Source organism: Thunnus maccoyii, chromosome 12 (assembly GCF_910596095.1).
Source record: "Thunnus maccoyii chromosome 12, fThuMac1.1, whole genome shotgun sequence".
In the NCBI taxonomy this organism is placed as follows: domain Eukaryota; kingdom Metazoa; phylum Chordata; class Actinopteri; order Scombriformes; family Scombridae; genus Thunnus; species Thunnus maccoyii.
In genome coordinates, this window is record NC_056544.1 from 17,038,012 (window position 1) to 17,062,786 (window position 24,775).

General features: G+C 38.6%; 2 protein-coding genes across 8 annotated transcripts in view; one reads left to right on the forward strand and one right to left on the reverse strand.

Moving 5' to 3' along the window:
• Positions 1-24,775, forward strand: part of LOC121909292 (phosphatase and actin regulator 1-like) — a 54,387-nt gene that overhangs the window by 7,941 nt on the left and 21,671 nt on the right. For 2 of the 4 annotated variants that reach the window (XM_042429765.1, XM_042429766.1), the window contains one exon: positions 19,693-19,857. In XM_042429765.1, the coding sequence (XP_042285699.1) occupies positions 19,693-19,857 (165 nt within the window). Of the gene's footprint in view, positions 1-14,701; positions 14,785-16,258; positions 16,869-19,692; positions 19,858-24,775 lie in introns of those variants that run through there. The other 2 variants (XM_042429767.1, XM_042429764.1) reach the window with 2 other exon arrangements.
• On the reverse strand, positions 3,055-9,566 carry LOC121909289 (zinc finger protein 665-like). 4 transcript variants are annotated; one of them, XM_042429759.1, is made up of 7 exons: positions 9,508-9,566; positions 8,810-9,009; positions 7,225-7,326; positions 7,056-7,151; positions 6,450-6,560; positions 5,612-5,735; positions 3,055-5,504 (listed from the first exon to the last, which is right to left on the reverse strand). In XM_042429759.1, the coding sequence occupies exons 1-7, from the start codon at positions 9,527-9,529 to the stop codon at positions 3,247-3,249; spliced, it is 2,913 nt and encodes a 970-aa protein (XP_042285693.1). In that variant the 5' UTR covers positions 9,530-9,566; the 3' UTR covers positions 3,055-3,246. The 4 variants fall into 4 exon arrangements, with proteins under 4 accessions (XP_042285693.1, XP_042285694.1, XP_042285692.1 ...); XM_042429760.1 differs by lacking the exon at positions 9,508-9,566 and adding an exon at positions 9,233-9,267 and having other exon boundaries at positions 8,810-8,962; XM_042429758.1 differs by lacking the exon at positions 9,508-9,566 and adding an exon at positions 9,233-9,261.

Here is a 24,775-nt window from a genome sequence, read left to right on the forward strand (position 1 = left end):
TGAAAGAAAACATTCTCATAAACTGTAATATAAGTAAAAGTATTCTCTGTGTTACCAGTATCTATTTAGGGTGCAATTTAGGGTGTCTCTCTTGTAACATTAAGTGATAACATCTATAAATGTACATTCCCAGTATCATTCCCAGGTATATGCTAAGTCAATAAAATAATATGCTGGGTTAATTAAAAGCCCTATGTGTGGGATTTGAACATTTATGGCTTTGAGAGTTCCCAGTAGTAGCATCAAAAAAGATACTCTGCCAGAAAACATTGCATGTTTAAAAAAAACCCAAAAACTTTCACTCTCAGAATAATTTGTAAAATTCTATAATCACATAAAAAATTCCCACACAGGCTTTAAAAACTAACTGAGCAAAAAATCTAAAGGTGAAAGCTTAATTTTCATATTTTTGCCTTACATGACAGACAAAACAGATGGAACCTCTGACCCTCCATGTGCCCCAAAATAAATTGAATTTTGAGCAAAAAGTTCCACAAATCTCAACCAGACTGTTTTTTGTTTTTTTTTTCATAAAAGGTTATCTACTTATAACAGTTTCTCTGTCTATATTCTAAAAGTACACTTGTGGTTTAAAGTCTGACATTGCCAGGGAGTGAATAAGTGGAGCCATAACTGAATAAATTATAGAAAGCAGTTTTAGAATGCCTCTTACAGTATGGATCATTGTTTCATGGTCTATAAACAATTATTCTGTACTAAAGTTTGCAATTATGACAGCAGTCATGGCTCATCAGTAACTGGGAAAACACGCGGCTCTGACAGGTTATATAATGCTGAGCTACCTGTGCCTGAAACCGAGAGATATCAGTCTTAACTTCAGCAGAGCCGTAAGAGGCCAGAGGGGCCCTAAGCTCTTTAGTTGATAGTCCACTCCATACTGTGGTCTTCATTTAGAGAGAGCAGGACAGATGGAGGTTTCAGTCAGAGAAAACCAGAGTGTGTAAGCAGAGAGACAGCCAGAACATCCCAGAGGAGTGGCACAGTCTGCTTACCACTGTGGCAGAGCTCATTGGGAGATTTTGCTCTTTTGTGGGATTTCTTCTGTTTGGATTTTCACTTGCCTAGTGTCAAGTCCTGTGATTTTGTCAGCTTACAACCAAACATTATTACCTCAAATTTGTAATGCACATCCTACCCATGGCCCTTTCAAAAGATGCACTTTCAGCAATATAGGGAAGTCTACAGTGCTTCTTTTTTCTATTATCGCACCTGTCGATAAACAGGAATAACACAAACACTCTGTCCTCGCATTGCCACTGTGCAGTTATTACAGAGATGTTCATTTCCCCACCAAAAGCTCTTGTCTGACACCTTCTATCACCTTGCCTGCAACTCTGTTTCTTAATTAGCAGACAAAATGGAAAATTCCAAACTGAGGGTTTCACTGTGCTCTGCAGAGGCAGGGCTCAGTGTGGAACAAATAAAAATGTCAAACAAAATGGGTCTGATGTTTGAGACAACAGATCTAGTGAAAGTATTTGTCAGTTACATTGTTATCTTTGAAAACATGAAGATTGCAGTCATACATAGCACAATGTTCTATAAAGAAAATGATGTGGGATATTCTGAAAGAAGTACTTTCATAGAGTGTTGGTGCTTGTCTTAATTTAATGTCTGTGAAATGAAGTATTAATCAATGTATATATATTATACATTTGACTCTGGTTGATGGAATTGAGGCAGTCCCTGAAGCACCACTGCTCTCTGGTGGAGCAAAGCTTTTTTTGCAACAGTGGGCTACTGCACATGTTTAAATGTGCAGCACACACTGCTGCTGAAACAATTTAATCACTAAAGATTTAATAATCCTTTAATAAACAAAGTCATTTATCAAGCAAAAATGCCAAATGTCTTTGTAATTGTAAATTGAGTATCTGGCCTTTTGACTGTATGTCCAAAATCCAAACACAACACAAGCAATGTCAAGACTTCCATCACCTACAGCTCTGAGAAGATTTGGTGGCAAATTTTCACAATTTTATGGCATTTTACTGCCTGAATGATTGATGGTGAACAAAGTTACTAGTTGCCTAACACACAATAAAAAATGTGAGTGTCAATGCTGGGATGACTTCATCTAACAGATTACACCTGAATACATCTTAAAAGAGGCATCTTACTTTTGTGACACTTAACACTTTGCTGATACTTGTGTTCTTTTACTTAAGTAAAATTTTGAATGCAATGACTTCTACTTGGAATGGGATGTTTTTTACATTGTGGTTTAGCTAAGTAAAGGATCTGTTGCTGCAGAACAAGTTAGCTTATAGCTATAATGTGCTAGCTTCTGGCATTGGTAGACAGTTGTATGCAGTCTGAAATTTCAGAAGAAATGAAACACTGAACCTTGCTGAGCCTATTTCAAAAACTTGAATCTCTTTAATCACATTATTTACATCCCTTGAAGTTCTTTTTTCAGGTTTTCTGTTACGTGTAGGGATGGAAATGATGATTAATTCCATTATAAATAAATCTGAAATTATTTTCTTGATTAACCAGTTTATCAATAGGCCTGTAATATGTCAGAAAATTGTGAAAAGGCCATCACAAAGGGGACATCTGCTGGTTTTGTCCGACCAGCTGTCTAAAACCCCAAACATTAAATTCATAACCATATAAAGCAATGAAGAGCAGCAAATCCACCAGAGAATGAACACCATTTTTGCTTGAAAAAACAAAAGAATGAATTATAAAAGTAGTTCCTATTAATTTTCTGTTGATTAACTGTCTCAGCACTACTCTGTATGTAAAAGGTTCAAACAAAAGTTAATCAAGAAAATCACTTGCTAGGCGTTTCCTGGGTTTATTTAGGCACTTCCCTACAGATGTTTCAACGTTACATAGCCCTGTGGGTGTATGTGTTACCGCTTGTTCCAACAACTCTTTCTGCGCTATTTATTTGGATTGAATTCATCCAAAAAATCCCCAAATTGTGAGTCTGCTTCCTTCTTCTTCTATTGCACAGCCTCAAGCTTTTTGTAGCCCTTAGAGAAACCTTGTCGAGCCAATTTAAAAAAAAGACGCACTCTGTATTACAAGACCATTTTTTTATTCTCAGTGAATGAAAATCATTCACAGTACCAGACAGTGTTGTAGTTTATTTACATACCTTTCAGTATATAAACAATATTGAAATACTGTTAAAGACAAAACATGTATGGTACATGTATGTACTTTAGTGGTGGACTGTATTATTCTACATACAACTCCACAAACAGTGTGGAGTCACAGACACGCCTTTTCTCTGTGTTCTCTAAGGCGAGATTTTCTTGTAAATGTTTTGCCACATCTTGGACATGGGAATGGCCGTTCCCCCGTGTGAACCATCATGTGTTTTTTCAACTCATTGTTTAACCGAAAGGCTTTGCTGCAAACCTCACAAACGAACGGCCGCAATCGGCTATGCTTGGATCTATGGTGAGCCACCAAATGAGATCCTCTCTTGTAACACGCACCGCAGTCTTCGCACTTGAACGGCCTCTCTTCAGTATGTTGGATCATGTGAAGCTTGAGCTGGGCTGCATTTGGCCAACCTTTCCCACACGTGTCACACAGGTATGGCTCTTGCCCCGTGTGCTTGTACAGATGCCATTTAAGGTATGTTTTTTGATAGAATTTCTTCCCACACACCGGACATGGGTAACCACCTGTGTGCCTCACCATATGTGCTCTCAGGCAGTCCTTTGTTCTGAACTGTTTTCCACAGTAGGAGCAAACACTAGGTTGCCGCTCTTTATGCTTGCTCTGGTGCAGAATCAGATAAGCAAGAGATTTGAAGCTTCTCCCGCATGTTTCACAAATGCGTGGTGTTACACTCGCAGTGTGAACCTTTTCATGGTGGTTCAATAGTCCTGGCTTTGTGTAACATTTGTTACAGGCAGTGCACTGATATAATTTTTTGTTCTGCTGATGTCGAACCAATTCGCACAACCTCACAAATTTTCTCTTGCATAAAGGACAGGGATATGAACCTCTGACTTTATGCGACTTGGAATAATGTCTTTTCATGAGGACAATTTCTGAAAAGTTCTTCTCGCACATGGTGCACTTCATGTTGCGATCTTTGCTGCTGGCAGATTTTGCAGTTTCACATTCCTTTGTTTCAGAGCTTGTCTCAGCACTGATTTCGTTGGTAATGTCAGCTGACCGGAAATTACACCCACTGATGACAAAATGGTTACTGTTTGTTCGCTTTTTTCTTCGAGGAGTTCTTTTGGAACATTTGCTTTGGTGCTTCTCAAAACTTTTGTAATAAGTAAAACCCTGACCACATTCCTGACATGTCAGAGGCGATTTACAAGCTGGCATAGAAGGTATAGCCGGTATAGCCTCAGGGCTGGCGAGTGCTTCTGAGGCTGTCGGAATCTGAGATATACAGCTTGTAACAACTAAATTCTCCTGATTCATTTTATTTGTGTTTCTTGAGTCATTCACCTGTAGATGTTGGTTTGACAGCTTGCATTTACTTTCATGGTGTGTCTTACAGTCTTCATAACTCTCAAAGTCTTCTCCACAATAAAAACAAAGGTAAGAACTCTGTTCAGTGTGGCATCTCATGTGCTTTGTTAAGTCAGCGGAACAAGTGAAAATGTGCCCACATACAGCGCATGTTTTGATGCGGCTGCTTCTTTTACACACTTGGTCTTCTGATGAGGCAGAAGATACTGATTCCTGCAGTACAACTTCTGAAGGCCCAGTGTCAGTTTCACTAGGGAAAGACACTTTGGTCTTCTCAACAGGGTTTGGTTTGGAGTGATGAGATGAGCTTGTGGACAACTGTAGGTCTGTCTGAGTCTTCTGATTACTGGCGACCACACAAATCTTCTGGTGTTTGTCAAAATTCTTTGGGTAAGTGAAAACCTTGCCACAACCAGGACAAACAAGACTACAGTTGTCATTTGACTTCTCGAAGGCTGGAGGACTATTCATAATTGGTGGGTTATTTGATGTGGCACTCTCCAACAACAGAGGGTCATTCTCACTTGTAGAAATATTAGTTTCAGTACTAGTCTTTGGTTTAGGAGGCAAACTAATCCTCTCAAAAAAACTACTTTGGCAAGTAGACTCTGACTCACCCAATCTGTTCATCAAGCATCCATTTTGAGTTATCTTGTGCCTCTTCAGTTTGCTAACAGAAGCAAAATCCTGGCCACAAACAAGACACTTGAAGGTTTTTGAGGATGTCCTGCTGCAGGTTTTCAGGTGGTGATACCACTTTTTGTCTAAGCCATTATCATTAGACTCACTTTCATCAAAAGGAAGTATTACTTCAACAGAGGCTCCTTGATCTTCAGCCTGATCAACACGTTGCTGTCCATTGCTCTCCACAATCCTTGTCCTTTCTGAATTTATCTCCTCTAAGTTTTCTTTCTTGTCCTCTTTAGACTCCAGACTAGATCCAGGGTCTCCTTCATCATTGTCCACCTTCGGTAGGTGATAGGACAGGCTGGAAAGGATGCAATCATCAGCAGGGGAAGACAGAGCTGGAAAAGAAATGCCAAAAAAACCCAGAAACATTTTCAGTATCTGAAACTGATGAAAGATAAATAACACAATCAGAAGTTGAGTCACAATTCCCATAAAGTACTACCTTGTGAAACTTCATGCCCATGATGTTTGTGATGCTCAATAAGTGTATTCAGAGGCTCAGGTTCATTCATGAACTCCACACACTCTTTCAGGATGGAAGGGGAGAGACTGAGCCAAAGGGAAGTCTAGGTCAAGGAACAAAACAGTTCAAATTAATCTACAGCTATGACAGAACATTCAAATCAACACTTCATCCCTGCATTTCAGTTATGTTATGTTGTGATGTATTTCAAATTTCCCTGTGTGCTTTTCAATCAGTTAATGCTTTTGTACATTTCCTAGAATGTCTATCGATAGCTCCCTGAGAAGGGAACTTATTTCATTTAGCTGTGAGTTGTATATGACCAGAGTTAAATCAGCTTGATGATGGATCTTAATATATTTTATGAAATGTAGAAAGTAGCTTTTCCCTCCAGTAACCACAAATATATTCAGTATTTAGATATGATGGCTTCATAAGTTAATGAGATTGGAAACATTAATACCCACTGGATATCTCAAATCAATTATAAAAGTAATTCCACACAAGGTTTTACAAGTAGGTTATAAGTAGGTTTCTTGCCATTCTCCAACGCAGTACTACAGTACATTACTGAATTTTCCACTTGTATGTAGAGCATTTTAGATGAGTATAAAGTGACAATTAACATGCTCTATACAGGATGAGTGGGATTGAATAACAACATGAACATTCAATTGTTTCTGGGCTAACATAAAAATACTGCTAACAAGTAGAACATTTAACAAGAGCAGTTGTCAAACCACATCTGTGATAAATGTTAAAATATCTATTTTGTTCACTAAATTTGTCCCAGGATTGTTGTACATCAAGTACCCACTTGTTCAAGGTTTGGAACAGGTAGCAGCTTCTGCAGACTGACGAGGAATTTTCTCATTAGAGCCTGTAGGGCTGAATCATATTTTGGGCCAAACACTGTTGGAAAGATTTTCTAAAGAACAAAGAGAAATGTCTTCATTATTTCACAAAGTACTGGAAGACCTTTGATGCTACTTTTTTTTTTTTTTTTAAAAAACAACTTTTTATCTATTCAAGGAAATTTCACTGAGTACTCAGCTCTTGTTTTGCAGGAAGGTTCTAAAACTCACAGTTACACACATTCACACCTGCAAGCTGCAGTGCTACCACAGTCTGATCTGCTGGCCACTGAGCAGCACCACTGGAGAAGCAGGGGTTAAGGGCCTTGTTCATCTCTGTGCCCTTTCCCTACCCAGATTTATCTTGCAGTTACAGGCCTCCTCTCAGACTAACCTTTAGGTCACTGCTGCCACTACACATCTTGAGGGTTACATTTAAGCCTGTCATCCAAACACTAAAAATGTAACCAACTCCAATTAAAATCAAAATGCTTCATTATACATTTTGATTTGCTTCACTGAGTAATTCACTGTTTAAACTAATAAACATCTAGTGCCAACCAACTCACCTGGTAAAAGATATCCCTCTGGCACTGATCATCCACTAGAGTGTGCACAAGCTTCACGAAGTTTGTCACAGATGCCTTAATCTCAGAGCTGGAAGCCTTAAAAATGCAAATAAACATAAGTAAATGCAAATGACACAAAGAGTAATTGATATTCAACAAGGGCACCTACCTCTTTTTCCTGCTTTGTAATGTAGGTGTTTATTCTAGTCAAATGAGGCTGGATGGCTTGTGGGCTTGCAAAGTCATCATTGCGGCACAACTCTAGCACCACCTGTTGGTGTATCAAGAGATTTTTTAAAAATGACTGAAGACCTATATTTTCTCAACAAAGTCACATGAGGAGGAGTGACTCTGAGTGCCATACTGTAGGTCATCACCTCAAAACTTATTATTATATATGAGCTATGATCAGATGACCAGTATCCGCACAGTGAGGTCAAGTGTTAGGCACTTACACTCTCATCATTCAGGGAATTGCATGGTTTGTCAATTACAGGAATTGTCCTTTAACCAAATGATCTGTTCAGTCAAAATTTGCTCTGCTCAGGCATCCGTGAGCAACACTGGCTGCATAGTGACATTCAGTTGGAATGTCACTCCAGTTACTGTAAGTTTCCTGGTTATGTGCTGATATATGTAAATTCATGTAAATGTAATAACATGGTAGCAACTTAAGTGGTTCATAACAATCAATAGATCTTCCTCCTGTCATCTGTTTTAATGCAATCTGCATAAATGCTAACTTGCACAGTTTTAAGCGATCACATTTTGATTTACAAAGGAAACAAGGAGGGGAGCCGTTTGATGCAGAAAAAAGAGCTTTTCCTCATGTAGCACAGCGTCAAGATTGGAACACACTGAAACTCAGAATGACTGCCAGCCGAAGCTTGAGCTTTATGTATTCTTTGTGCCATTATTTAGTTGTTTAAGTCATTACACAAAAATGTCAAACATTCTCTGGTTCCAGCTTCTCTAGTGTGAGGATTTGTCGCTTTTCTGTTTACTATCATTGTAAACAGAATATCTTGGCTTTATGAAGTGTTGGTTGAACAAAGCAAAACATTTGAAGAGTATGGGAGCTTTTTATATGTCAGATTACAGCAATGAATCATCAAATCTAAGGATTAAAACTCTCGAAAACTATTCAAATAGCAAATTATCACAACAAATAATAAATGTTTAAATCTATTCACAGTAATTAAATGTAAAATCCAACCATCAAATAATAAATATCCATAAATGATAATGAAAAGCCAAACATCAATTAACAAATACACACTGCAATTAATGAAAAGCCAACTAGGTCAAACAATGAAGAGTCACTTACCACATTATGAATACAGAGTAACAGTACCAGTCAAAAGTTTGGACACACTTTCTCATTCAAATGAATGGTAAGGTGTGTCCAAGCATTTAACTGGTACTGTATATATAGGTGGAATAAATGTAATACACTAGCTTTTGTCATTTTATAAACTAAATGATTTATTAATAATAAAATAATCTGTAATTACAGCCCTACTGCACAACAACAACAATCAGTGGCAATAACATGTAGAATGCACAAAGCTATTTTGTACCTGAGATCAACTTTCAAGAGATAAGAAGAATTTCTAGATAAGTTAATATTCATCATCACCTGGGACAACCTTTCTCTGCATGTAGGCTATTACTTTATTTAGATTTGTTAATTATCATAGATGGTAGATGACGAGTTAGTAATAATCAACACATCTGGCACTTCTTCCTCTTACCATTGCACGTAGGCCCATGACTAGTTGGACTCTCTCTGCGTCGTTGAGCAGCTCAGGGACAGTTTCCAGCACTGTGGTGACGAACTCCTCCAGCAGACCATAGTACATCACAGCTTTCTGCTTCACTATTTCCCACAGAGCTGCAGACACAAGCTGCAGAGGGGGGACGATAAGACGGAGAGAGGAAAGAGGGAGGGAACCTGGGGAACAAATGTTAGAACTGTAAAGTTCAGCTATAGGGGAAGCTACAGTGAGTTATTAACGCCTAGAATGAACGGACAGACACATGTCTTATGTTATGTCGCACAACTTCCGTGTAACACTAGCCTTTGAAGTTACCCTAAAACATGACTTTCTAACGCTATATTTTCATTTAGCGTCAGGGTAAATGCGGACTAAATGGAGATTAACTTTCACACTCACCATGGTCCGTTAATATGTTGCTCATTCTGGCGTTAAATAATTTTAGCTACGAAGGTGGCTGTTCGTTAATAACATCGCAGCCTTTGGAAAACATCTGCCTGTGGAATATGGTAACCACATCCGAGCGACCCATTGGGAAGAATACGCATTACGTCATTACGTCCAAACGTGCAACGCAGAGGCACATGAACAGGTTTTCTTTTTTGTAACGTGCCGTTTTCATAATATTCTCCCTTTCTAAAGCACAAAATACTTAGTTAATAATAGGAACTCACCATTATAACAAAAGAGCCACATAATAGAGAAGTTACAATTGATCAAATGCTTATCATTTATGTGGCGTTCATGTGCTGTCGGAATAATCGTAAAAATGACTTAACGTGAACGCCCCCTCAAGACGGTACAACAACTCGGAAAGTTGGCGAAAATTTTGACACACGAATTGGCGAGAGTTGACGTCATATACGCAGAAACATGACGGAAGAAAGTAAATGTTTGGTTTATGGCAAGACACATTATACTAATTCATGTATTGCATATCCATTTTTTGCCCGTATATAATTTTGTAATTTAGGTTGTAACAGTTAGTTGCTGTCCACATAGAGTGACCAAGATTAGTTAGAGAAGTTATTTATTAGAGTTAACCCTGATAACAAATCAGGTAAAGCAATATATTCGTGTTTTTTGTGGAATATATTGGTACACCAACAAGTATGGGACAAAATACAACACATTTTTTGTGGTGTCCATGTTGTTTCCATATTAAGACTTATGTGCACACCGAAGTCAGAAGAAATACTTCACAACTCGGGAAACGGGAACATCCGAGGAGCCCGTGAATGCATTATTATTCAGTGTGTTCTGAAATGCGCATCTGTCCCCACTAGATGGCAGCATTGTAATGAGTGTTACATGGGCTGAGTGGCAACTGTGGCACTGCAGCGAGTTTCAAGTTCTTTATTGTTAAATCTCATTACACAAGTATAAGAGAGTAAAAATCTTCGGTTTCTGCTCCTCGACATTGCAGTAAGGAACAAAAAATATACATATTTAGAATAGTAATAGATAAGAGTATAAACAATAAAAAGTATAAAAAAATATGAGTGTATGTATGTACAGTATGTATGTAAAGTGCAGTGTGCATGTGTCCTACCTATAATATATGAATAATTATTCATATATTATATCTATATTATATTATATGTATATACATGTGTGCTTATGTGTGACATCAGGCACACCCACAATTGTTTTTGTATTATTTTAATGACTATTGCAGCAATTCGTGATTTAATTACTGTGAAAAATGTCATGACAGTATATAATATAACAAAACAGTGTTTGCATAATAACAGTGTTATTACAGTATATGCTCGTTATTACTCAAGATAAGATAAAACTTTACTTTGATCCCCGGCATGGCGAGCAGCACAAGAAATAGACCAGGAGAATAATGTGTGTGCAAAACTGCATCAGTTATTGATATTGTTTTCTGATAATTGGAACAAAGTTACAAATTTGATATACTATAGTTTGAAAGTACTGTATATGTACAATATATGTTCATCTGTATGTACAGTATGTATAATTAATATAATCAAGCATTATATAATAAGATAATATGAAAAACATGTAATGTGAACAACATATATGAATATTAGTATGTGATATACATGTTTATACACTTGTTAACATGCATATTACTATGCAGCACATATACTAAAAATAATAAATATGAGATAACAGAATACAGCGGAATACAGTATTATAGTATAAGAACAATATGATAAATATAAGAAGATAGTATAGCAATCCATAGTGATAATTATTAGTGCAGTAATTCCAGTGTAAGAGATCCTCTACATGCCAACAAATGATGATACAGGTTGTTTTCCATTAGAAACAAGTGAAACTGTTAAACCACAATGTAAAATCACTCCACTTATTTTTATGAAATCATATCATACATACATATCATACAAAATATCAGGTTACCAGCTGATACTGCACGCTGTGTTACCACCTGTTAAATTGTTTCAAAGATTTTATGTTTCATTCAATATGTTCAAGAAAACATATTGACACAGGGGCAGCAGTCATTTGTTTACATTCTCTGTAAGAGTAGTTGCAAGCGTCTTACCACAATCCCTGCCAGGATGCACAATACTTCAGGAACATTTCTGTTGGCTTCAGTGGTTGATCAGAATAATACTTACATTCGTCTCCAATTTGACTCTCTCTTCCTCTGTGTTTACGTTTGATTTTTTTTTATTTTATTTTTTTAAATGAAGGCATCTTTTTTCCACTCCTGAGGTGTTGCAGTCCTTGGACTTTACATAATCATGTTACAAGCTGATTGAGCTTAGTGTTGAAGGTGCAGCCAAGGACTCATAAAAAAAAAATGTGAGGAATCATTTCCTTACAGATTATAATTACATAACTATTCACATTTCCCTACAGCAAATTAGAAGAGTGGAAAAGGCAAAGTGCCACACTTTTACCATCTTATTAATTCCCTTTCAGATTGTGTCAAAAGAAATGCAGTACTGTGTGTGTGTGTGTGTGTGTGCAGCTATGAGCGAGTAAGACATAATAATGCAGAGAGAGAATGACAGATGGGTAGAGACAGAGAGATACAGCGAGAGAGGGAACAGCAGATTTGTAGTGACAGGCTGCTTGGTCGGAAGTTGATTGTTTAGCCTAAAACCTGCATCACAACCATGGAAACCAGTTCGAACTAGATGATAAGAAATGGAAAAATCTGCACTTTCAAGTAAAATGCCATTCAAAAAAAAAAATCAAAATGTGCAGTATTCTAATAAGTGTAGAATAAACCATGTTTTCCCTTCTTTTTAGTGGCACATAAGAGTTAACTACTAGAATTTACCAAAGCTTCACAGCAACAGCAGTGTGAGAAAACATTTCCATCAGGTGTGAGTCAGAGAGGATTAGGAAGTCTTTACGGCTTTGGGTGAGCTTATATGTCGCTTCAAGTTTATTGTGACAGGTTGTGACAAGTGTCAGGTATGTCATCAACCACTGGAAAGCATACTTAGTTTTTGAAGACCATCACGGATCCAAGTATTTTATACTGACGTCACCTTTGCCTCTGAAATAGACTCACACAACACACAAACGCTCTAATAAATCTAATCAAATTCATCTCTTCTAAGGCAGGAAGAATGAGGCAGGTGGGATTTCATTAAATCTGTGGTCAGGACAGGGGTGAAAGCCATTTGTAAATTATATCTGACTGGGTCTTACCTTAAGTGATTTGATTCTTGTATTTAAAATTGGTTTGTTATTATGTTTTAGTTCTTCAAAGATTGGAATTTCAGAAAGGATCCAAAGGGGTCAACAGCAACAATTTCAGCACAGAAATGCTGTCAGTTTAAGTTTACTTGTGTAGTTTAATTGTACAGCCAAATTTTACATGATCTCTCAGTGGGCCTTTATGTCCATATCAGCAACAGTCTCTGACCTAACACAAGTTCTTAATGAAAACAATGAAAAATTCACAGAAGTAAAATCTGAGAAACCATAAAATATGTGTTTCCAAGTACAGCAGGACAAGCTATAGCAGCCACCTGTGGGAAATAGCAAAGATAAAAATGTATTTACATTTAAAAATTGTTTCTGTGAATGTTTTTTTTTATGTTTTTCATTTTGTTTTTATTGTTTTTTCCTCTTTATAAAACTTACAGAGTTACAAAAAGAAAATGAAAATTGTTGCAATTTAATAGACAATAATGGGCTTATAGTAAATCCAGTATCTCTTTAAGTCCAATATAATAAGTGCAATATCAAATTAAAATTTGCTTTAAAATATAATAAAATTTTAATATAATATGAAAAGTGAGACAGATAATGGCTGTGAGACAGTGAGTGAGTGGGAATAAATACATTTTTAAGTGATACACCACAAAAAAATCCTTGAATTATCAAACACGTATCCTCTGTCGATTTGAAAAGTGGCTGTAAAAAGTTTATAGGTTGCAGCTCAAGTTCAAGTTTCTTTTTATTACCGCATTGCTAGGCTGGTGGAATTAATCTCAGTACAGATAGAATAGCTGCAACAATACATCACATATAACAACAGTGCAAACATGAAGGACATAAGTACAAAAGAAGAAACATACAGTGGTCGACACAGTTCCACATACCATACAACACAGTCAGACCAACTTTTGTGTTTTCATCAACTGTACGGCTTTGGAGAAGAAGCTCCGTTTAAGGCGTTCTGTCCTGCCTCCTAGTGACCTGTACCCCCTGCCAGAGGGGAGATACTGGAACAGATGGTAAGCTGGGTGGAGAGGGTCATCTGTGATCTTGATAACTTGTGAGATGGTACATTGTGTGTATATGGAGTCCAGTCTGGGGAGTTTACAACCTATGATCTTTGATGCTCTGGTGATAATTCTATCCGTTTCCTTTATTGTGTGCTTAGATGTGTTTCTGTACCAGACAGTAATTGATAGTGACAGGATGCTCTGGATTATGACTGTGTAAAATTGGACCAGTAGACCTTTTCCTGACTCTGTACTTTTTAAGGTTGTGTCAGGAAGTAGTGTCTCTGTTGGGCTTTTTGATTTGATGGTTAGCGTTGAGATCCTATTTCAGGTTATTACTGATGTGTGTGCCAAGAAATTTGAAGGAGTCAGTTATTGTGATTGCTTGGCTTTCGATGAGGATAAGTGCTTTTAGCTTCACAAAGGGCAGCAACTGTGGTCAGTTGCTGTTACAGCGTCAAGTACAATTCCTCCCCTAAAGTCTTTTTTTAATTAAGCTATAGGCTGTAGCTTTTCACTCCTTGTTATGTTACTAATTAATCCAAATGATGTGCTGAGGAGCTAAACCACTGCCTGCAGTATTTATATAACTACATCGCCGCACGTGACCATTCTTCCTTGCAGATGACCTGTCTTGCAGCTTTAATTATCTGATTCTTGTACGAATTATCGAATAGGAAATTGAGGCTTTACAAGATGTGGACCCATACAAGTTTGAAACCAATAGCAGCATTTAGCCTTGGCACAGAGCACTGTGTACGTTTTAAGATAATTCAAGGTCTATAGGTAGAAAAATGTTCACTGATGGCGGTAAACAGAGAGGGGAAGGTTATCACTGTCTTTGTGTATTAAAGCAGCGGCGCAGCAAGACAGCAACACATTCTTTGAGTGTTTAAAGCCTCTAAATACCAACACATACAGTGTCACACTTTGCTGCAGTATTATCTACCTCATGAATGATAGAGGCTCTCTCTCTCTCCTTCATCCTCTGACTCTTTGTTGAAAGGCGTTTCCTATATAGAAATAGCTCTTTCTTGCCAATTTCCAAAACTTTAACGCATATCAACACAAGAGAGTGAAACTTTGCAACAAAAAGAGGCAACTGAGAGCAACTGCTGCATTGCACCGTGGTGGGAGTAAATCAAGTGCCTGTGTCCCTCATTTCAGAGAGGGCTTTGATGTCACTGGAATAAGCTGCAGCTCATTGAAGGAACATCAAAGATACTCACCCCAGCCCATGACCATTCACGGCTCTGTGGAAAGGTGATTGGAAATGCCGAGGGGTCCGTTATCTTTCCCATGATTAACGCCTCATTAACTGTCTATTAATGTTATCAATTACCCCAAAATGTGCAAAGTAACTCCGGGGATCAGCTGAGTGGCTATTTGGAATTTATGATGTAAAGAAAGAATATTTAATGTGTCTCTATTTCTTCAGGCTGAGCTCTGTCATTTGAAGTATTGAGCTTCCTGATCACTGATTAAGGTCCCTTCGCTGTGCCTCTTTTCTTTGATTTTAATTCTCTGAGCTCTTTTCTGTTATTATGCCCAAATTAGATAGATGTTGTAATTTTTTTTGCATTCATCTCTGTTGTCCGACACACTGAAAACGAACTTTCTAAACCTCTTTAAATCCTTTGTAATCAGTGAGTGGGTGAGTACCTGTTAAGGAGGGTTAAGGTTTATTTACTGTCCAGTGGTCAGCTGTGGATAATGTCAAGTTAAGTAATGTGCATGTGAGACCCACTAGAAGGTCATTGTTTCTGACCTGCAGTTGTTATATGTGCTGTACATGTCTTGCATGGCTTAATGAGCACAACCCTTGAACCCTTACTATACCTTGATAAAGGCACAGGAACAGGGGGAAAAACACTCAGAAGAAACTCAGTCTTGATTAATCTGCTCTTATAGAACTCTAAACTGAATATTTTAAATAAAACATTTCACAGAATGTAGTTTTAATTTGTCGGTCTGGTTTTAAGGCTTTACATTGCAATGCAAATTTTCAGTAAATCTAACTAACAGGAATTTTACAGCTCAGTATGGCTACAGTAGATACAGTCGATCATCTCATTTTGCAGTGACTCTGCTGCAGCAAGTGTCATAACTACTGAAAACTCTCCATGATTGTTGGCAAATCAATAGCGTTAAGAGACCACATGGCTCCATTTTGGTACAGTCCCCTTTGCTGTGCTATAGTCACTGCTGTGTAATGACCTGCCCAAGAAAATCAGTTTAATCAAATGAGTAACGGTCTCATCAGTATTGTTACCCTCTTCTTTCATTTCCAACTTATGTCTCTGTTCTGAAGTTTTACCATCTTCTTATTTACTTCCTGATCTTCTACCCATTTAAGCTTAGCTATATTGTAATACCTCTTAACCCGAGACTCAGCTCATTAGTACACTATCTCAATATTTAGATGCATTGTTAGCTCCTCTGAATAAATCATAAATATGTTGCTTAGACCAAAAGGTGCTGTTACATAAAGATATATTGTCGTATTTCATTAGTAGAAGTGGTTGTAATGGTGATTACTAGCTGCTGTCGCAGTTGTTGCTGTCCTCTAAATGCAGAATGGATCCATCATATAACCTAAGCAGCTAAAAGAGTTTTTAGAGTCCTGTTATCAGTAGGCAACTTTTCCTCCAGCCACACTGGCCTATTGGAGGAGCGCACCGCGCAGCCAATCACAGGCGCACGCTGCTCAGCTCCACTAATCGTGGATTAGCCACAATCGACTGCAGTGTACAGCTCTGGGAGGGAGAGGCAGGCACTGCCATTCACTACTCACTCTCTATTTTATTATTAGCTCACTTGGATCTGGCAGCGGAGCTTTTTTTTTTTCTCAGCAGCAGTGACTTTTTTTATGCATTGCGCAACCAAGTATAGCCTGCACATATTTTGGATCTCAGGTAAAGGTGTGGGAATACGGCGAGAGAGGAGCAAATGATTAGGGGTCGATGGAAGCCGCTACTGTAGGGCAGATAGGACTCAATTGATTGGCCCTTTAATTTAAACCCACACCGTCGTAACACCGCGCACTGCTCCTTTTTTTCGCGTCCCCATGTTCAAGACGGTCAATTACCCGACGGTGGATCCTGCGCCCACCATCATGCACGGTACATGGTTAACCACAGAGTGCAGAGAAAACACGCCCGTGGCGGTGGGGAAACCTAAGAAAAAGGCGTTCAGCCTGGTCAAAATAATGTCTCTGAGCAACAAGAAAGGACACGGCAACCATCCGCACCACAACAACAACATGCCCTTTACGATCCACTGTCACATCGGGAAAGAGATCAAGCACATTTGCAGCAATTGCAGCCGCGGGAACGACACACAGGACGGTGAGTATAGGCTTCAAGCCTTGTGTGGTTTCGCCCATACAGCCCTGCGGTACTGCCATCCAGGATATACTCCTCTCATTATGTGGCGGTGGCCATGCCTCTGGGCTCCTGTGCGCGTTTGACAACCAGAGCAGGCGCTCCATCATTGAATGTGCCTTGATGTGTGCTGCTTGTGTGATGATGGTCGTTATAATTTTAAGTGGGTCGTTGTGTATCTTTAGTATTAAAATGAAAACACAAATCGACAGTGATTGACTGCTGCTGTTGTGGTAACTGCCTCTGACTGGATCAGAACTTCTTATATGGCTGAGCTCTTACTTGAGCTGCTACTTGTTGGTTCAAATGACATAAAACAAAATGAATTGAAACATTAATCTTCATATGTGTGTAAAGTCTTTCTTAAATGTATACTCATCAACCGATACAAGTCATTTAAATGGCATGAAGCTGTTCAGGCTGCTTGCACAAAGCCATTTCCAGTTCAGTGTCATTACATCATCACTCAGCCATCTTGGTATGCAAACAAGTGTTTTTAATTAAAACCAGCCACATCCGTTGCTTGTATTACAGTAGTGGAGAATGTAGGTTACGTGCAACAGAATGAAGGTGGGATAGAAATGCTTGTGAGTGACTGATGTCATGAAAATGGTCACCTGCATTAATAACGCCACAGCGTTTTATTCACTCCTCTCATCATTCCTTTTACTCTTCTGCTCTTTTCTCCACTGCCAGGATTTTGTCAAGATTGTGCTTAATTACATCATGATGCGCTTAAATTGTAGACATTCTGTGTTTCTGCCTGGAAATGGTTCTGTTAAAAAAAAAATGATTGGGGCGTTAAACACAGTATTTGGGGACAGATTTTAGAACATACAGAGGGTTTATTTTCACAGAAAGAACCACAAATCACTTTGCCTTTTGGAAATAATTCAGTAAAGCTTCTTTTGTAAATTTAATGTAGCCTATATCAATATTGTGTAGAGTATATGTTGCCTGCAAAGATGGGTTTGACAATGTAAAGCGAGTCTTTCTCTCACTGCAGTTACTGAAAGTGTGTCATCCTCACCATTCTGCCCACATCAATCTTGGATGTTATTTGGCTTAGATTAAGTTCTTTGTCTTGCTGTCTTTATCTAGTGTTTGGACCTCTAATGAACTAATTTGAATCTCTACTGGATTCAGTTAGCATTGACTGCGGAGCTATTTATAAAATGATGTAGTGGCAGGATCGCTAAGATTGTTGGCTCTCAGGCACCGGAGCGTTCAAGTAACGGTCCGTGGGACTGATTTCCACTGCATTACTGTCACATTATTTATCAAGTTGTCTCAGTGCCCTGGGGAGGTGACTGGCCTGCATAGTGATATGTCTATGTTGGCAAACACCATGAATGCGAATGTGACGTAATTATTTTTAAAATAAGCCACCAGTGCGTTCCCTGACAGCATGTCATGGGTGATCATCTGATGCAATGTGGTGACACTGACAACAAACACAACACACTGGGCTAGAGGTCACTTCATATGTCCAGACTCTAGTCTGTTACTCAGACCCGGGGGGGGAAAAAACCTAAAAATATTTTTGTTGTGTGCTTGCATACTTAAAGGACCATACCAGTGTTTTTGCACTGTGCAAACATATATTTAAAAAACATTTTCCTACTATCAATGCAGCCACTGATGTCCATTCACTCTGCAGAGACTTGAACCTGTCTCAGTGAGGTGATAAGTAGAAAATGACTGCTTTCATTGATGTCAAAGTTAGCTTATTGTTAGTCCTACAGGGTCAGATATCCTGATGTCTGGCAATGGCAAAATCAGACATGATGTATTACCCATCTCAAGCAAGTATTAAGTCTCTCTAAGTTGATTTTCATATGGTATGAGAATGAATGGAAACCAGTGGTTGCCTAGAAGCTACATTCAGACATCTAAAACACTGGTATGGCACTGTAGGTAGTTGTTATAATTTTAGTTGAAAATGAAGTTATTTTATGTGAATACTGTGACTGAAGTATTCAAACAGCTGAATGCAGCCATTTTGCAAGAACAGAAAACCAGCAGAGAATGTTTCTTGGTCTACATGGACTACTTAAATGTCTGTCAGTTTTAAAGTGTGGAGACTGAAGAGCGGGGCACAACATCTGTTCCTAATAACACATGATAGTTTATTTGCTGCTAACACTGTTCACAAAATTTAGAGTTTTTGAGAGCTGTTCACATGCTAGTGAGTCTGATTCCAGTTTTTATGAACATCCTCTTAGAGCCGAGACCTTAAAATTAGTTGTCTGATCACATGGGCAGCTGTTACTGTTTTTTTTTTTTTTTAAGCAGGGCTTCTTGTAGCCTGGAATAGAACAAATTTCAAACAACATGTATTACAGCGTTTATTTTCATTCAGACATCTGTGTTGGAACAAAATGCTTTTGATGTCCAACGGTACGTAACAGTGTAAAAGGGCCGGGCCTTGTGAATATTTGATGAAGAGTAGAAAGATTCCCCCGTTAATGAGATGCTTATCAGTATGTTAAGTGTTTTTTGGCAACATTCAGTGTGATGCAGCCTCAAACTGTTTAGCCTCCTTGCGCAATGCTATCTGATATGCAGGTTTGTTTATCCTCTCCAAACCTCATCCACTTACTGGGGAATTCAAGAGGCCACTTGGCACAGATTCTTGCTGCTTAGATCTTTGTAAGCAAAAGTGTCTGCTGCATTCACTGCTAGCTCATCTGTGTGATTACCAGAATATCACCTCCTCTGCATCATCACCTAAACTAGACCTGCTGTTTTTGTGTGTGTGTGTGTGTGTTTGTGTATTCCCTTACAGCTGAGGAGGTAGAGAGGCTGGCCGCCATGCGTTCTGAATCCTTGGTCTCTGGCACCCACACTCCACCCATCCGTCGTCGGAGCAAGTTTGCCACTCTGGGACGCCTCCTGAAGCCCTGGAAATGGAGGAAGAAGAAGAGCGAGAAGTTCAAGCAGACCTCTGCTGGTACATGACTTTTTTTTTCTTAATTCCTTGTTAATGCCAGCACACACACAAAAAAAAAACACACGCCACATGCATCATAAACAGTACTGGTTCCTGAAAGAACTGTATATACCCTGTCTAGTTGTGGAAAAGAAATTCAGTGCATCCCTTGGCTAAAAGAAAAATTTATTAAGTTTCATGTTTTGAGGTCCTTTGATCTCACAGTCCAGCGTTGTCAGAGGCGAGTGAAGGGCATGCTCTCTTCAGATGTGGCAGTATTTATTTTCCTTGGCTGACACATCCTGAATTCTGCTGTCAGCCTGCTTGACAGGAGGAGGCATGTTGTCAGACTGTATCTCATGGGTTGGGAGCAGAATTCTTCTCTTTTTGTAGAGGATGAGCAATTGCACAGAGACCCGAATCTGGTCTTTAACAGGACAGGATGTTCTGATGTAGCAACATTATTAAATTAGCATTTTCCTGGTGTGAATTTGCCGAATGAATCAGTCTCTGTCTGATTTGATCATGTTGGCTGCGAATGCCTCACTGCTCACTTACTGCTGATGTTGTCGTCAGTCTCTTATGTGATGACAGAGATTAATGTGGTGTCCTGTCATCTCCATCACTTGCCACAAGTACATAATATTGCATAGTGTGTGTATATATATATATATATATATATATATATGTACTTTTGGTTTATATTACTTTTCCACCCAGACTTTGACTGTTACTGTTTTCTGAGTGCTGTTTTTTTTCTACATCTACCCCAACATTTCCTTTAGGAGTCTCTGTGGACTAAGAGCTATTTTTAGTATTACACAAGATGTGCAGAATAATCTATTTTTGAGTTTTAGATGCCTAACCTTTTGATGTTTCACTGTAACTTAATAGATAGTTTGTGTTTGATGAAACAACAATGGAGATCTTGCCTGTTCATTGGTATATTCATATGCTGTATGATAACAGCATCTCCCTGTTGTGAAGGACAATAATCAGATTTGGGCAACAAAAGCACATTTTGCTGTTATGGTGTTAACGCACAGTGGAACTGAGTCAAAACGCTCTCTTCATTCCTTTTGTTATCCACTTGTTTTTTTCTATGCAAAATGCTGCTGTCTCTAAATAATTTTTTGGCTGGTATTGTTCTATCCAGTCCCTTTTGATCGCAGCATGGTAGTGGATTATGACCAACCACCATACCTCACAGGAGTGGCCTTTGAGAGGAATGTCTGCATGGTTTCAAACTGTAGGTGGTGTACAATCTCAAAAGCAGCTCCAATGCTCAGGCCAGGTGCTTTAGCCACAGTGACGCCAGTCACAGTCACATCATGTTCAGCAAGAAGCATGACTCCATCTTTTAAAGCCCCAAATAAGAGAAATGTGGTCTGCACTTTTTGCAGCAGGCAGCGGAAAAGTAGAAGTTACACAAGCATGAGCCAATGGAATAAATTCAAATGACAGGAATTAGCTCAGTGATTTTTCTAACTGAAGCGGTGATGCCAACACACGGACCACAGAATTTTAATGGAGATTTAAAGACAGTGTGGTGTTATTCCATTAATAGTGCATCCAGCACCCAATTAAGGAAAAGCGATAAAACTATATTTTTTATATTGACTGTGGTGATCCCTTGATTTACTGTAGTGTCACCAGCAGGTTGGAGCTGAGTGACATATTTTACAACGATTAGATGGATTTCTGTGAAGTCTGCTACACATATTCAAGATACCTATAGGATAAATTCTAATGAATTTGTTTATCAGCTAAAATAAGACAGTGAACATTGAGTTATCTGCTAAACATCAACATGCTGGCATTGAGAGCATGTTAGCATCATAGAATACTGATGTTAACATTTAGCTCAAAGCTCCTCTTTGTCAAAATACAGCCTAACAGCCATAGGTGATTTGTTTCACATGTCAGTTGATTTATAATTTTAATTTTTAGCCTCATGTTTACAGTGTTTGCAAAACAGAGAGTAATAGGTGCTGGTGTACATGAATTTCCCCTTCTCGAATGTCCAATGCACTCTGTTGTTGCCTGCCATATCAGATAATATATTCCATGCAGTGACTATAACAGCACTGTTAGGAATAGCTAACAACAGAGTGAAGCTTGAGCTTCATTGGCAGAGAATAATTTTTATGTGCTTTTACTAACAATAAGTTATCTTAGATCAGGTCTGATAAGTGAAACAGATAGTTTGGGGAAGGGTTTTGTAATTTTCTGCTCATAATTAGCCCTGTCCCAAGAAAGATAGCACAGTGTAATCATTTACTTTCTTTTAGTCCTCTTTTAACTGAAGATTTTTTTTGATGAAAGCTGCGTTTAGAGGAACAAATTTCTTATCTCATCTTGGAAACAGTATTGACTTTAGTTGAGAGGCTGCAGCCCAGCTATTGATCTGATCTGCGCTCTTAAAATGGAACATAGCACATACTCCCGTACCTCATGTAATTAGTCTACGCTGACTTGGAAGCTGGAAGCCTATTTTTTGCCATCCTTAAAGCCTGGAATTGGATGACCTCAATACGACAACTGATGCCACAATAATGATCAATACTTGACTTCATTTATTGCACTAGTACTTTGCTTGAGCGTTAGTCGATCATTTTTCAACCTGTTTAAACAAACAGGAAAGCTATCCTCTGCAGAGGCTCTTCATATTCATTCCTTTTAAAAGACAAAGTTGATGGTTATATCTACAGCTGCTATTTATGCTGCACTGCTCTGATCTTGGACTGAAATGCCCCTACCTACTCTCTTCTTGTCTCTGCAGTTGCCTGTGATGCCTTTACTGTTGATTATGTTTCCTCTGTCAGTAGGGAGCAGACCAGCCACTGGGCATGCAGATGTTGTCGTAGATAATTGGACACTGAGCACAGTAGAGGATTATGAATATGTTGTGATATCAAGCAGATGAAGGCCAGTTCTGGGAGACTGCACTGTTCACCTCAGGAAGGAAGGAGGGAGGGCCTGACAGTTTGATGTCTTATCATGCTGTCTTATCATGCTCAGTACATTCGCACAGTGAGCTTGTAGTCTATCGGGAAGATATCTCACTAGATTCATGGATAAAATGAACATTCATGGGGTAGTCTGATAGTATCTTTTATGTTTTAATTCAATTAGTTAGAGAATTTCTCTGTGAACAGCAGTCTAAATGCACTATTCATGCCGATTATTAGCATAATTTCTAATACAGATCACAGATTTTCCACCTGTCCACTGATCATACACCGTATGGAAGCAAAAACAAACTGCAAATTACAAACCTGCTGTATTCTCAGTACTTGTCAAGGTCTCATTTAGCTATATCCAAGCTTCTGATGTGTGAGCCTTAATGCTTGAGCTTCTCATTGATAGAAGACTCCATGAAAGTTTTAATACAGTTTTCGTGCGGCTCAGGCTTAGAGAATTGCCTTGGTAAAAGCCTCCACTTTGAGCTACTGAGCCTCAGGGTTGGTAGGATGTGTTCTGACTATCTGGGTCACTTCGCAGTGGAATATATTTTCTCTAAAAAAAAACTAAGTATAGTGTTCTCAGATCTATACATGCTGTACTCAGATATGCCAGTTTCATTAAATATGCCCTCAGCTGAGTCTCCCTGATGAGTGTCTAAACTTCTCATCTTGGTGCAGACTGACTGGCTGGAGTGTTGGACCGTAACACCACTTGGGCCTTGGTGGACTGAACACAGGCTGTCCAAAATAGGACTTGGTTGATATTTAAGGCATTTTCTGAGTAACACACCCTGATGATATGAAACATTATACCGTTTTTTAAGAGACATCCCAGGTACTTTTGGTATCGATGGACCTACAGTAAGGCTCTTTAAATTGTATTCACACAAGTAAAAGACCTTATTGCAAACTAATGAGTTGTTACTCTTGTGGCATATTCAATCAGAGTCAGGATCAGTAAAAGTAAACAATTTTCTGTGATTTTTTTTTTTTTTATCCGTGCTCACTGTGTTTTTGTGTACAGCCCTCACAGGACCTTCCTGATGAAATGAATGTGAAATACCACTTCTTGCACACTATTAAAACATTCATTATATCAGTTCACTTTCAGTTCAACTTTGACAGAGTCAGACTCAGAGTCCATTAGGAAAACATACAACACAAACAAGATACAATAAATAAAGACAGTTATACCAATGTTTCCACAAGGGTGACTGATATCACACAACAATAAAACTAGGATTTGACAGCAGCAGGATAATGGCGGTCTGAGTCGCTCATTCAGTCGACAAATACATTTGTACATCAGATTTCTCAGTAGAGCCTGGGAAGTGTTGACACCTGCGTTACAAAACAAGTCACCTCCACTACACCACATAGGTTTTTTTAAGTAATATCTAAGTACATTCATTATAGGCAACCTGACGCTTATGCACGCTTGCAAACTTGGCCCACAAGGGGTCAGTATAGAGAGGAGTGCAATATGCTCTAAAGAGACTTATTTTAATATGGTTCAGAACACATGTAGAATTTTGTTGCCATCATGTTAGCTTGAGCATATAATATATGGCACCGCCTATACATGATATCCTCATCAGACATTTGATCTGTAATGATGTGCCCCAGATATTTTTTTTATTATTACAAACACATAGCACTTGCCCTGACGGATAAAAATCTGCAAAGTTGAGGACCTTATCCCTTTTTGCACTACATATCATGACAACACTCTTTTTAGCATTGTATTGGACATCATGTTTGACCCTGTAATCAGGTCATATATTTAGGAGCTGTTGAAACCCAGCACTGCTAGAAAAAGAATAGCTAGATTGTCTGCATACATAAGATGGTTTATGAGGGTGTTACCAATCATACAGTCAGTTTTGCAGCCTTTTAGTTGGTCGGATAAATCATTCATGCACATGTTAAAGAGGGCTGGTGAAAGTAGCCCCCCCGTCATACTCCATTACCAA